Source organism: Meriones unguiculatus, chromosome 4, assembly GCF_030254825.1.
Source record: "Meriones unguiculatus strain TT.TT164.6M chromosome 4, Bangor_MerUng_6.1, whole genome shotgun sequence".
NCBI classification, from domain to species: Eukaryota; Metazoa; Chordata; class Mammalia; order Rodentia; family Muridae; genus Meriones; species Meriones unguiculatus.
This window is the reverse complement of record NC_083352.1, coordinates 87688189-87701897: the sequence shown is the minus strand read 5'-3', so window position 1 is coordinate 87701897 and position 13709 is coordinate 87688189. Positions and strand designations below refer to the sequence as shown.

The 13709-nt window shown below is 41.1% G+C and overlaps 1 protein-coding gene across 7 annotated transcripts in view; it reads left to right on the top strand.

Annotated features, from left to right (window-relative positions):
• The window catches only part of Ccdc62 (coiled-coil domain containing 62), a 39451-nt gene that overhangs the window by 8982 nt on the left and 16760 nt on the right, over window positions 1-13709 (top strand). For 5 of the 7 annotated variants that reach the window (XM_060382368.1, XM_060382364.1, XM_060382363.1 and 2 more), the window contains 5 exons: window positions 933-1034; window positions 3622-3793; window positions 5623-5724; window positions 11874-11962; window positions 12431-12546. In XM_060382368.1, the coding sequence (XP_060238351.1) occupies window positions 933-1034; window positions 3622-3793; window positions 5623-5724; window positions 11874-11962; window positions 12431-12546 (581 nt within the window). The remainder of the gene's footprint in view (window positions 1-932; window positions 1035-3621; window positions 3794-5622; window positions 5725-11873; window positions 11963-12430; window positions 12547-13709) is intronic. The other 2 variants (XM_060382366.1, XM_060382367.1) reach the window with 2 other exon arrangements.

Below are 13709 nucleotides of genomic sequence, written 5' to 3'. Positions count from 1 at the left end.
TCAAACTTTTAATCCTTCTGCCTCAGCCTTCTGAATACTCTAATTACAGTTCATGCCACTATGCTCAGCTAAGCTTTATATTTTAGAGCAGTTTTAGGGTCACAGCAAAATTGAGTGGAAAGTACAGAGTTTTCATATTTGCTATATGCACACACACAGCCTCCCCCACTTCTGAGGCCCTGCATCATGATGGTCTATTTGTTGTAAATGCATATAGACACTTCATTATCACCCCAAGTCCAGTTTATGTAATGGCTCACTTTTTGTGTTTTACTTTCTATATGAGAATTGGGGCAAATGTATATTTGCATACTGAGCCGAACCCAGTGTAAAGTTCTTTTAGTCTAGATGTTAAAAAAGATGTGCAGCCAGGTGTGGTGGTGCACGCCTCTAATCCTAGCACTCGGGAGGCAAAGGCAGGCAGATCTCTGTGAGGCCAGCCTGGTCTACAGAGCAAGTTCTAGGACAGCCAAGGCTACACAGAGAAATCCTGTCTCAAAAAAGATGAACAGAATTCACTAAGGCTATTTCCTTTAATAGAATCCAGTTTTCATTAGTTCATTATCTTTTTCCTAACTGTGGTCAGAGAAGGCATAGAATTTGGGACTGGGTAGATTTTTTTAGTGGCTTCCTTAAACCAGCTGTGTGATGTTTTATTTGTGAGTTAATTAAAATAAAATTTTACTTAAAAAATAAAAAAATATTTATAAACATAACTTATATAAATCAGTAGTGTTAGAACAATTTTTAAGTTTTTAGAGGGAGCTGGTGTTATAGAGAAATAGGTATTTGCATTCCTTCTTGATGATTGCTTACTTAGCCCACTTTGTTCATTAAAAATATTAAATTTAAAAAATAGAAAAAGGAGTGTTTGTGGTTAGTAGCATCAAGGAAGTGTTGACAGACTCAATTTCTGTGTTGTTTCTTTGTAGGCTAGAAACGAAAATCTCAGCAGCACATTAGTGGAACTTTCTGCTCAGGTAGGACAATTGCAAGCTAGAGAACAGGCCCTCACTACCATGATAAAGCTAAAGGTAACTGAAACACTACACCTCTTAGCTCGCAGAGCTCACCCACACACTCCATCTTACCCTGAGTCCTTAGCCTAGAAACATAGAGCTGCCAGCATTACTCATTTTGTCTTTTCCTTCCAAAAATGAAAGAAACAGGTTCACATGGTACTCCCAAAACTACTGTACTTCACCTCAGTAAATCTGTTTCCTGCTGTAGGTCTGCTGAAGATAGTGACTATTAGATACTTGTTAGTCTTTTATTAAAACAAGTAAGCTGGGTGATGGTGGCATAAGCCTTTACTCCCAGCACTTGGCAAGTAGAGGCAGGCAGATCTCTGTGAGTTCCAGGTCAGCCTGGTCTACAGATCGAGTCCAGGACAGCCAAGGATGCACAGAGAAACCCTGTCTTGAAAAACCAAAAAAAAAAGGGGGGGGGGTATCTGGAGAGCTGGCTCAGTGGTTAAGAGCACTGTCTGCTCGTTCAGATGACCTGAGTTCAATTCCCAGCAACCACATGGTGGCTCAGAAATGACCTATAATAGGATCTGATTCCCTTTTCTGGCAGATGGGTGTACATGCAGATAAGGTACTCATATACATAAAATAAATCTTTTTTTTAATTTTTTTTTTAATTTTATGTACATTGGTGTTCTGCCTGAATGTATGTCTGTATGAGAGTGTCAGATGCCCTGGAACTGGAGTTACAGACAGTTGTGAGCTGCCATATGGGTGCTGGGAATTGAACCCAGGTCCTCTGGAAGAACAGCCAGTGTCTTAACCGCTGAGCCATCTTTCCAGCCCAAATAAAGAAATCTTAAAAAACAAACAAACAGGCAGCTGACAAACAGCCCCTCCTCTGGTTTTGATTTTTGTAGCTCAGTGGTAGAATGCTTATCTAGCAAACAAAAGGCCCTGGGTTCAGTCCCCAGCACCATTAATAAACAAATCTTTTTTATTTAACAAAACAATCATACAAACAACAAAAGTTTGTGATCAGACCAGTTTAAAAATAGTAAACAGTTAAACCAGTGACAAGAGAGACAACTCCTTCTGTCTCTGTCAGCCTTAAACAAGGAGCTTAGGAGTTCCTGCTTCTGTCTTTCTAATAAGAAAGCATGCACACTCTACCATTACCGAGCTACATCCTTAGGCCCTCCTCTGGTTTTGATTGCATTTTGCTTTGTCTGCTGGACTGAAAGTTAATGTGGCCCAAGCTGGCCTAGGACTCATTGTTCCTTCTCCTTTAGCCTCCAGAATGCTGAGCTTTCAGATGTATGCCACCATGCCCAGTCACTGGCTATTGAGTGGTTCACCCCAATCCTTTATCTCCCCATCAGTCCTCTGAGTTTATATGGTTTTTTTCCAGAAAGCATGTGTGGTGGTGGTGTAGCAGTGGTTGTGCTCAGCAAGGTACACCTGTTAATCATGGTATTTCAGCAAGTGTCCCTGAGACTGAGGCTTGAACCTGGGACCTCACACATGCTAGGCAAGTGCTCTACCACTGAGCTACCTGAAAAGATAAGGTTATAGTTTGGGGGGCCTTTTCTATTTTCCTGCTCTAGCTCCCAAATAAATGACACAGAGATTTGTTAATAGATTTATTAATAAGGTTAGGCTCTATAACTAGGCAGATATGATCTATTTTAACTTACTATGCTAGTTTTGCTATTTCCCAGCCATATGCCCCAATTTACTTGCCATCTTCGCCCTGCCTGGGCTGTTTCTGCTCCATTCATGGTCACGTCCTTTCTCTACCTCTTCTTCTTTCATGGTCCCTACCTGAGACCCAGGAACTGGGCACAGAAGTTCCACCTAATGGCCTCTCTCACCCAGCTATAGGGTGTCCGCATCTTTATTAACCAATCAGAAATAATTGGGGAGCAAAGCTTATACAACATTGATCACTGAACATGACAATGCCCACATCCAAACTGCAACCAGATGTCAGAGCCCAGGATTCAGCATCTGAGTACACAGGGTACCAGACCAATCTCCAACAGCTACTTCCCCCTACTTATGGTTATACATTAATTATGATTAGAATTGTCTTTCAGCAAGTAGATTTCTCCCTCACGGGACTTATCTGTGATCCAGAGAATAACATCCTTATCAAAGAGCTGCCAACTCGCCACTTGCTGAACACTCTAGCCTGGCTATGAAATTGTCTGATTCTTGCTGGATGTGGTGGCACACGCCTTTAATCCCAGTATTAAGAGGCAGAGGCAGGTGGATCTCCGTGAGCTTGAAGCCAGCCCAGTTACTATATTGAGTTCAGGACATCCAGGGCTATGTAAAGAGACTTTGTCTTAAAAGAAAATTGTCTGTTTTTCAACTTTTCAAGAAAAAGTAAGGTGTCATCGCAGCAGGTGGTTTTCCAGGGCAGCCACCTAAACTGAAGTGGTTGCTTCAGTGCCATGGTCAGATAAGAATTTATTTTTCTGTCTGCTGACTCCTTTGTCACTTGGTGCTAGCATAGAGTTACAGCAACTGAGTTAACCTGAAAGGCATTTAGATAGGAACTTGCTGCATAATACAGTCTAAGTAAGAACAACCTCACTGATTAGTTGAAATTTAAAATCTAGCTAACAGCTTTCCTCTTGGTTTTTAGGACAAAGATATTATTGAGGCAGTCAATCACATTTCAGACTGTTCGGGTAAATTTAAATTGTTAGAGCATGCTTTACGTGACGCTAAGGTAGCAGAGACTTGTATTGTGAAAGAAAAACAAGATTACAAGCAGAAATTGAAGGCACTTAGGATTGAAGTCAATAAACTGAAAGGTAAGGAAATACAATTTTATATAGTAGTACATTGTCTTGGAAATTTATTTTTTTATCAGAGTCTCCTTAATCCTTATTCCTGCCTATAGATTCTAACATGCAGTGTCTGTTTTTCATGTATATAGAATTAGTGCCACAAGTTTTGTGATGTAAGATAACAAAATTGTGGTTAAATTCCATCTTTTCTTTTTGAAAGGCCAACCTGGGCTACCTGTCAACCTCACCCTCCTAAATCTGAAATTTTTATCTTGACCAATGTAATGTAAATGACTCAGCATTTTATAATCTTGGCCTTACCATGCCTTCACCAATGGTCATAAGTCCTGTCTCCATTTGTAGTGTCAACTAAGCCATCATTTCATAAGCCCCATGGCAGTAGTGGGAACAGACTGTGTCTCGTCTTCAGTTAGCACAGTACCAATGACACACTGTGGTTTATCAGTGTTTATTGAGTGTGTGTGAGCCAAGCAGAATGTTCAAGTAGAAGTCTGTTGTACGTATTTTGAGCATTTGATTAGCCCAGTATTTATTTAAGCATTTTAAAAGTAGGGTAATGGGAATTAGAACAGAGAGCAAGGGCGAGAAACTTGTTTAGTCCAGGTTGACTGAGAAAGTCAATTTGAAGAGGTAGCATTTGAGCTGTAACTGCATTGTAGACAGAACTAGCCAGAACCTGACTGAAAACCTTCTAGGCATAAGATAGGAAAAGCAAATGCAGAAGGCCTAGAGTGGATTTTAAGTGAGGACATTCTGGGTTTGTTTGTTTGTTTCCCTCTTAGAAAAAGGAACTCTCTTTCTCCTATACTTGTTGGGTACATTCTCAAGTCAGTTTAATGCTTTTGATGTTATCTGTGTACCTGGAGCTAGTGACAAATCCCATAGGTTCATGTCCCATTAGGTTGTTTCCATTTAAGACACCAGTCCCAAATCCCACCAGAGCCTTACATACCAATTGGTAGTAAATTAGAGTTTTTACAACCTCCTGTGCTGCCTTTATGATTTGCTGGAAGGCTCAGACAGCTCAGGGAAGCACTTTGCCATTTCTACAGAAACTCTAGAGCTACAGATGGAAGTGGCTCCAAGTGCAGAGCCACCTGAACCTTCTACGCATGTGTAGCAGGGGCTCTCAGTCTCCAGTGCTCTGTCTTCAGCCTTCCCTTAGTTTGGAGGCTGGTGAATAGGCCTGAAAGTTCCAGCCCTAGGACTTGCTGGTGGGGTTCCAGATGCTAACTGGAGTGGTATTTGGAAGGGTCTCTTTTTTGTTTTCATTTGGGTTTGTTTGATTTTGGAGACATGGCCTTGTCATAAGCATAGCCCTAGGATAGCCTTGAATTTGTGATCCTCTTGCCTCAGCTTCCTGAGGGCTCCCTTTAAATGACATACTCATCACTCAGGAAATTCCAAGAGATTCAGAAGCTATTCACCAAGAATGGGCAGCAAACCCCCCGTTATTTCTTCTTTATCCCAAAGAGAGTCAGGTAAAGAAAGAGAAAGAAGAGAAAAGAAGAGGGAGAGTGGTAGGGAACTGGGAAGACCGTGTCACTGCGGCCTTTGTTGTTTACAGTAATGATCCTTAATGCAGCAGGGAGGGCTTCTTACTAAGAAACGACATAGGAGTTTTTATTGTTAGAGATTGCTCTTTGTCCCCTGGGTTGTAGCAAGAAAGGCCAGGCCAGAGCTGTGAGACCAGTCAGCCCAGAGATAGTGAATGGCCCATCATGTACTGGCTATAGACCCAACAGAGTCCTCAGAGGCAGCTTTTGTGTAGTGTCTGTGTGTCCTCAGAGGCTGGTATTTACTTAAGGATTTTTCTTCCTTCTGTTTTGAAGAGGACCTAAGTGAAAAGACAACAGAAAACAACGAACAAAGAGAAGAGATCATTCGCCTCAAGCAAGAGAAGAGTTGTCTACATGATGAATTGATTTTTACTGGTAAAAGAAATAGATTGAAGTATTTGAATAATTGCATGTTTGTAACCTCAGCTTTGTGTCATAGGCTAAAGGATGTACACCTCCCTCAAAATAGGCTTTTGGATATTTTCCCGTCTTTTGAGGAATCAGTAAGGGACTGGGCCTGAGTTTTAACATTTTTATTCTCCCTCCACATAGCTGTTTCTTCCTGTAAAGGGGAGCTATATACTTATCCAGCTTGAGTGGGTCATTATGCTTCTCGACAAAAGACAATATTCCTGCTGGAACTTTTACCACAGAGTAGGAGTGTAGCTCAGTTGGTCGAATGCCTGCCCAATACACAAAGCTGTGAGTTCAGTCCCCAGCAGTAGCTGGGCCTGATGGCATATAACATAATCTCAGAGCTTGGAGGCAGACGCCAAAGGATCAGAAGTAACATCATTTGAAAAGAATCTTATGGAAAAAAATTAGGAGTTCAAAGGCTGGTATATAACCTAGTGTGTACAGTACTTACCTAGTACTAGACTTAAGCTCTAGTGCTAAAAACCTTTAGGAATTCAGCATTCAGTTTTCAAATTAATTACCTATAGTTACTAAGCTGGGAAAACACTCATGCTATGTTTATGTAACTCAAAGTAAGAAAGTTAGGCATGACTTCTCCTCATTAATAAGTTTCATGTGTAATCATCCCAGTCTTTTCCATCACACACCCTGTTCCCAGCACTGCCCCTGCCCATCCCACCTCAGGTTTTCACTGGTGATGTCCTCTCCCTTCTCACTGCGACACATTGAGCTTGTTTATACCCCTGCCTATCAAGGTTTCCGTAGGGTCTCAGGTAAGCTATTGTGTTAGGAAAATCACAGATTTAGAGGGAAATTTTCAAAGAGAAAGTTAGATGGGCATTTTTTTATCCAGTCATTCATGCCTTCAATCCCCCTCGTTTTAAGGTGAGAATAAATTTCTATAGCTTAAAGGGAAGACACAGCATTACCTTTAGAATTTTCAAATACAGTGGAATCTTCCATTTTAATCTCCTTTTTAAGGACTGCCAGTTTCACCACTAGAGGTCACTGTGTTCATTATTTCTAGGATTTCTGTCTTAGTTGTGTATTGTGTGTAACAAAATATACAGTGTATCTGTCACTTTACAGTTGGGTCAGCGTGTATGTGATTCCACTAAGGCTGAGACACTTATATGCCACAGAGAATCAGTACTAAGCAAATGCTACAGAGACAATGATTGCTTTTGTCTAGTGTATTCTGAGGTATATGCCAAAAGTAAATGTCATACAAGCCTTCAACTACCTGCATATTATATTAAGATATGCATACACACATACATACATACATGGGAAGGGCAGAGGATGCAGTCTAGCTTATAGGCTACTTTACACCACCAGTTCCCAAATTGGCCTGAACTGAGACGCACAGGTGTGTACCATCACACCCAACCCTGTTAAATAAAACTATAAACCATTTGGGAAATAACTTTTTTGTTGTTGTTTGGTTTTTTGAGACAGGGTTTCTCTGTGTAGTCCTGGCTGTCCTGGACTCCATATAGCAGGCTGGCCTCAAACTCACAGAGATCCTCTTGCCTCTGCCTCCTGAATGTTGGGCCAGCACTGCCCAGCCAGTTTTTGTATGTTTTAATTATAAAAGTGAATACAGAGGGCTAGGGTAGAGTGCCTGCCTGTTATACCTTGAGTTTATTCCCAAGCCTCACAAAAACTAAGGTATAGCTATGTGTAATGGCATACATCTTTAATCCTAGCAGGCAGAAGTAGGTGGATCTCTGTGAGTTTGGGGCCAGCCTGGTCTACATAGTGAGTTCCAAGAAGCCAAAGCTTCATAATAAGACCCTGTCTCAAACAAACAAAACAACAACAACAAAACAATGAAAAAAACCAAGAGATGTGTGTGGTGGTATAGGTACACACTTGTAATCCCAGAAGGATCAAGAATGCAAGGTTAGCATTCTGTTTAAGGCCAGCCTGGATTATGTGAGACCATATATTAAAAAGAAAAAAAGTGAGGGCTGGGGATGAGCTCAGTGGTAAAGCCCTAGCCTCCATGTTCTAGGCTCTGGGTACACGAACAAATAAATACAGAAGTAAGTAAAAGAATAAGAATTGAGTGTATGTATGTAGCTCAGCAGCCGAGGGCCTACCTAGTATATACTAGACCCTGATTCAGTACTCAGTGAAACAAAAATGAGTGAAGTAACAAAGTATTTTAAAAGGCTTAATGTGCTATGTTCTTAATGTGCTTAATGTTCTATGGAAGTACTATGGCAGAAACTTGACACATTTTATTCAATATTGGAAGTTGTTCTAAAGTTTACTTTGAAGTTCAAAAATTTGTATCCTCTTGTTGAAGTTCTTTACATAAACTTAGAGACATGTTTCATTTCTTTGTACCAATTGGTCATAAGGAGTTTGCAAAGAGGATGATTTTAGTGTGTCTTGACTTATAGGAATGGAGGCTTGTCCCATTAAGTCTTACCTCAAGCTACAGTGAGTAAAAGGTAGAGCTTCAACCAGACTCAAACCCCAGACTGCCTTCCTCCATGCTGTCTTGTGCTCAGGCAGAGATATTCGCACACCTTTACCTTTTTGGTTTCTGTAACCAACTTGTAAAAATAAACAGACTCACTCTACTCTGATCCCTCAGCTCAACAGCTTTGTATACTACTGTCTGGACTGAGGAAGTATGGCCATTTATGCTGCAATTGCTTCAGATGAAATAGGTTGTTCTAAAATGCAGTATTTATCTGGGTATGGTGGCACATACCTATAATCCCAGCCCTTGAGACATAGAAGCTAAAGATCAGGAGCTCCAGGTCTACCTTGGCTACATAAGGTAGTCAAAGTCAGTCTGAATTACACAAGAGCCTGTATCAAAGAGTCATCAGATCCCCTGGAACAGGAGTTATAGATGGTTGTGATCTGTCATATGGTTGCTGGGAGCTGAACCGGGTCCTTAGTAAGTGTAGCCAGTGCTCTTAACCACTGAGCCATCTCTTCAGCTCCAAAAGTTTATTTTAAGTGAGTCATAATTCAGAATATTACCTGTTATTAGTCCAAACGTACTCCAGTCCTATATTTGATCTCTCTAACACCATAGATAATACTAAAAATTATATATTATGAAGTACAATATGTTAATTTGACACACATATATATTATATATAAAATGTTGTAGTAAATAAAAAATGAGTGTTAGGCTATATAAAGTTTATTGTTAACCCTATTATTATTACGGTGGTAGTATTTAACCCACTATCACAAATAATAAGACACAGACACGTGTTAAATTTTATAATTGCTTTATTGTTGGGCTGGGCAGGTATTTTTACCTACACTGTCTCAGTAACCCCACCATCCATCTCCCAGCCCCCATCCAGTACCATCCGCCTTAATCATCTGGACTACCTTCTATCCATAATCCCAAGATACTTGCTTGTATTCTTCATCTGGGCCTTTTCACGCTGGAGTCCTTCCTCCCGGCCCACATGGTTTCTTCACAATAACCCATTGGGGTATCCTCCTTCCTCCTCTCTTTCCTCTTGTCTCTTTCCTATGATTCTCCTGTCCTCCAAAGCCTGGGAACCTTAACCACACCTACCCCGTTCTGCCCTGCCCAGGTATAGGCCTTTAATCAACTAATCAGGTATGTCTTAGGCAGGTTTACAAGACAAGGATAGGTGTATCTGGCAGTAATCAGATCTTGAGTACCTGTAATTAGCATCAAAATAAAGCATCAGAACAAACAAGAACAATGAAATTTTTAATACTAGTTTAAATGAGAATATGCCCCAAAGGCTCATGTGTTTGAATACTTGCTGCTCAGTTGGTAGAACTGTTTCAGATTAGGATGTGTGGTCTTGTTGGAGGGGGTGTGTCATTGGGGGTAGGATTTGAGTTTTCAAGAGTGCATGTCATTCCTAGTAAGCGTTCTCTGCTTTTTTAAAAAAGTATTTTTTAAAATGTATTTATTTGGTGACTAGAGAGATGGTTCAGTGGTTATGAGCACTAGCTGTTCTTCCAGGGGACCTGGGTTCAATTCCCAGTACCCACATGGAAGCTCACAACTGTCTGTAACTCCAATTCCAGGGGATCTGACACCCTTGCATAGGAAAACATCTTACATGTAAGCAAACATCAATGCAAATTAAAAAGTCATTACAAAAAAAAAGGTGTATTTATTTATTATGCAAACAGTATTCTGCCTGCATGTTTGCCTACAGGTCAGAATTGGGCACCAGATCCCATAGATGGTTGTGATCCACCATGTGGGTGCTAGGATTTGAACTCAGGTCCTCTGCAAGAGCAGCCAGTACTCTTAACCTTTGAGCCATCTCTCCAGCTCTAAGATTTTTTTTTTTAAGTGTGTGTGTGTGTGTGTGTGTGTATCTGTGGATGTGTGCTCTGGAGGCCAAAAGACAGCATAAGATCCTCTGGGGTTGGAGTTACAGGCAAGTATGAACTGTGTGACATGGGTGCTGGGAACTGAACTTTGTCTCTGGAAGAGCTGTTAGCACCCCTAACCACTGAACCATCTATCCAACCCTTTCTCTATCTCTTACTTGTAAATAAAGATCTAGGATCTCAATTGCTGCTATGCTCCCCACCATGATGGTCATGGACTCTAATCCTCTGAAATTGTAAGCCCCCAATAAACTCTTTTTTTCTATAAGTTTTTGTGGTCATGGTGTCTCTTCACAGCAGTAGACAGTAACTAAAGTACTATATACTAAGTATCTAAGTCAGATACCAAATAAGAATTACATTTCTATTTCTTGGTATTGATTTTTCTTTGTTTTTGTTTTTCAGGACAGGGTTTCTCTATGTAGGCCTGGCTGACCCGGAACCTGCTTTGTAGACCAGGCTGGCCTCAAACTCAGAGATCCTTCTGCCTCTGCCTCCCAAATGTTGGGACTAAAGGTGTGCCCCACCACCACCTGGTTTCAGATCAATTCTTATGTACACTGTTAATGTGTGTTTGCAGGTAGTACCTTGTTTTTATACCTTTACAGTATCTTCTTTCTATATACTCTTTTTCTACAATGCTGGTGGTAGGGATCAAACCTAAGGTCTTCAATGTGTTAATTAAGCACTCCGCCACTGAGTCATATTCCCATCTTATAAAATAACTTTTTGTATTTTTGTAATGCATTCTATGTTGCTAAGGCTTTTTACAACTCTTTTTTTAATAATTAATTTTATTTTATGTGCATTGGTGTGAGGGTGTCAGACCACCTGGAACTGCTTATGGACAGTTGTGAGCTGCCATGTAGGTGCTAGGAGTTGAACCTGGGTCCTTTGGAAGAGCAGACAGCACTCCTAACCACTGAGCCATCTCTCCAGCCCTCTTTTTACAACTGTTGACTCAAATGATTTTCCTGGGTCAGACTCTGGAGTATCTGGGATCACAGGTGCATATCACCAAACCCAGCTAGTTTAAAATAAATTCCTGGACCTGGAGAGATGGCTCCGCAGTTAAAAGCACTGAATATTCTTCCAGAGAACCCAGATTCAATTACCAGCACCTACATGGTGGCTAACAGCTCACAATTGCCTGTAAGTACAATTCCAAGGGATCTGGTGCTCTCTTCTGCTCTGAAGGCATGTGTGTGGTGCACATACATACATGGAGGCACTCACATACATATAATTGAAAAGGTTAAATTTTTAAAGGTAGTAGGACACCATAATCCCAATAGTCTAGAGGCTTCAAGAGGATCATGTTTGTTTTTGTTTTGAGTCAGGGTCTCATGTAACCCAGGCTAGCCTTGAACTCCTGAGTTTCTCACCTCTGCCTCCCAATTGGATGGGATTACAGGTGTGTGCTTCTTCTGTGCCTGGCTTGCTTTCATTTGTGTGTGTGTGTGCATGCGTGCGTGCGTGTGTGTACACGAGTGCGTGCGTATGTTTTCCTATAAGCATGTGCATATATTTTAAATCCCTTTTGACTTAGCATTAATTACATTTTCTTGTTTCATGAAGGATCCAGTCAGAATCACAGATTAAAGTTCTTCCCAGTCAGTCATTCTACAGTTTTCAAGTTTAAGAACCACAACAAAAGTGTTACTTGTTAAATCTTTAGAACCTGAGAAATGTGTGTTGATATTGCTGATGAAAAATGTCCAGTCATTTTTGTCCTTATACAGTTGAGAGAGAAAAGAGGAAAGATGAGTTACTTGATATTGCAAAGTCAAAGCAAGAGCGCACAAATTCAGAGCTGCACAGTCTGAGACAGGTATGTCCCAGCCGTCCACTGTGACCACAGGTGGGAAGTGTTGGGGAATTAGGAAGCTGTCTACCTGTTGATTTTGTGGGGGTTGGTGTGTTTGTGTATTGTTTGTTTGTTTGTTTTTGAGACAGGGTTTCTCTGTGTAGCCCTGGAAGTCCTGGAACTTGCTTTGTAGACCAGGTTGGCCTGGAACTCACGGAGGTTTGCCTGCTGCTGCCTCCTGAGTGCCACCATCACCAAGCACCTGTTCATTTTGTTAATGATGCCTCCTGGATCTTCACTATATCAAACATACATCATATTTAGGCTGTGGGGATTAGTTATTAGGAGACTAGATGTGTGGGAATATGCTGGGAATAGGAAACAGAAACAGCAAAGCAAACCATCTGGTCTGTTGTAGGATTTCAAAGTACCAAACTGTTAATTCAGTTTGGTTTTGTTTTTATTGTATTTATTTGTTGATATCTCTGGCAGATTTATGTAAAACAACAGAGTGACCTGCAGTTTCTTAATTTCAATGTAGAAAATTCTCAGGAATTAATACAGATACATGACTCAAAGATGGAGGAATCAAAAGTTCTGGAATGCAGGTAAACTTAACTTACGATATTGGTGTTGATTTTTACTTCCTCATTAGGTCAGTTTTACTCTGTACTTGATGTAAGCCAGTATCTGCTGCTGTTTCTTGTACAGTAGGATAGAAATTGGTGTACACTAATGATTATGATAATCCTAGTGCTATGGGGGACATGATGTTAGAATTGTAGGTGTGATCTGTAGATGTCAACTAGTCACCTAACAATAAAACCATGGACTAGGTTTTATGTCTGTGGGTAGAAGGCTCTGAACTGCAGTAGACACTACAGAGATAGCCAGGCTTTCATTAATGCTACATTCCCAGTACTTAGGCACTGGGCTTACCATAGGGAATAAGATCTATGGGACTTGGTACCCTCCTCAAAGAATAATGCAAAATGTAGCATCAGTAGCTACAGCAGGAGCTCAGATCTTCTGGTTTGCTTGCCCGTTAATAGGAGGCATCCTTCCCTCACTTATGATAAGAATTGTGGGGATGCTGTAAAACTGAAACACTTAAAGAGTGGTTTGACAATGCAGATAAAATACCACAGCTAACAAAGTGAACAAACTAATTAATAAGATAACAAACTAAAATAAGAAAATACAGCTGAAGTCCATCTTTTTTCCCTTCCTTCTTCCTTCCTTCCTCTCTCTCTCTCTCTCTCTCTCTCTTGCTCACTCTTGCTCTCCTTCTTTCCCCCTTCCTCTTCTCTTCCCCTCCCCTCCCCCCTTTTCCGTATACCCTTGGCTGTTCTGGAACTAACTCTATAGGCCAAGTTGGCCTCTAACTCTCAGAGATCCACCTGCCCCTGCTGGGATTAAAGGCATGAGCTACCACACCTCCTGGTGTTTCTCTCTCTCTCTCTCTCTCTCTCTCTCTTTTTGTGATATAGTCTCACGAAGTTGTCCTCGCTGGTCTTAAAACTAATGACAACCTTCGTCTTTCCTGGGATTACAGGCCTGTGCTGGCAGGCCTAACTAAAGCCAATGTACTTTACAAGAGGGGGGATTGGGGAGTCCCCAGTCTGCAGAGAACTATGAAGTCTGAACTAGATTGGCATGACTGGTGACTCCAGCTCTTTTCCCTGGGAAAACTGGAGCTAGTAGTTGCAGGGTCAGACTGTGAGAGTCTGTAACTGTAGCTGGCAGTAGGGTTCACCGTGCTGTGCTGCAC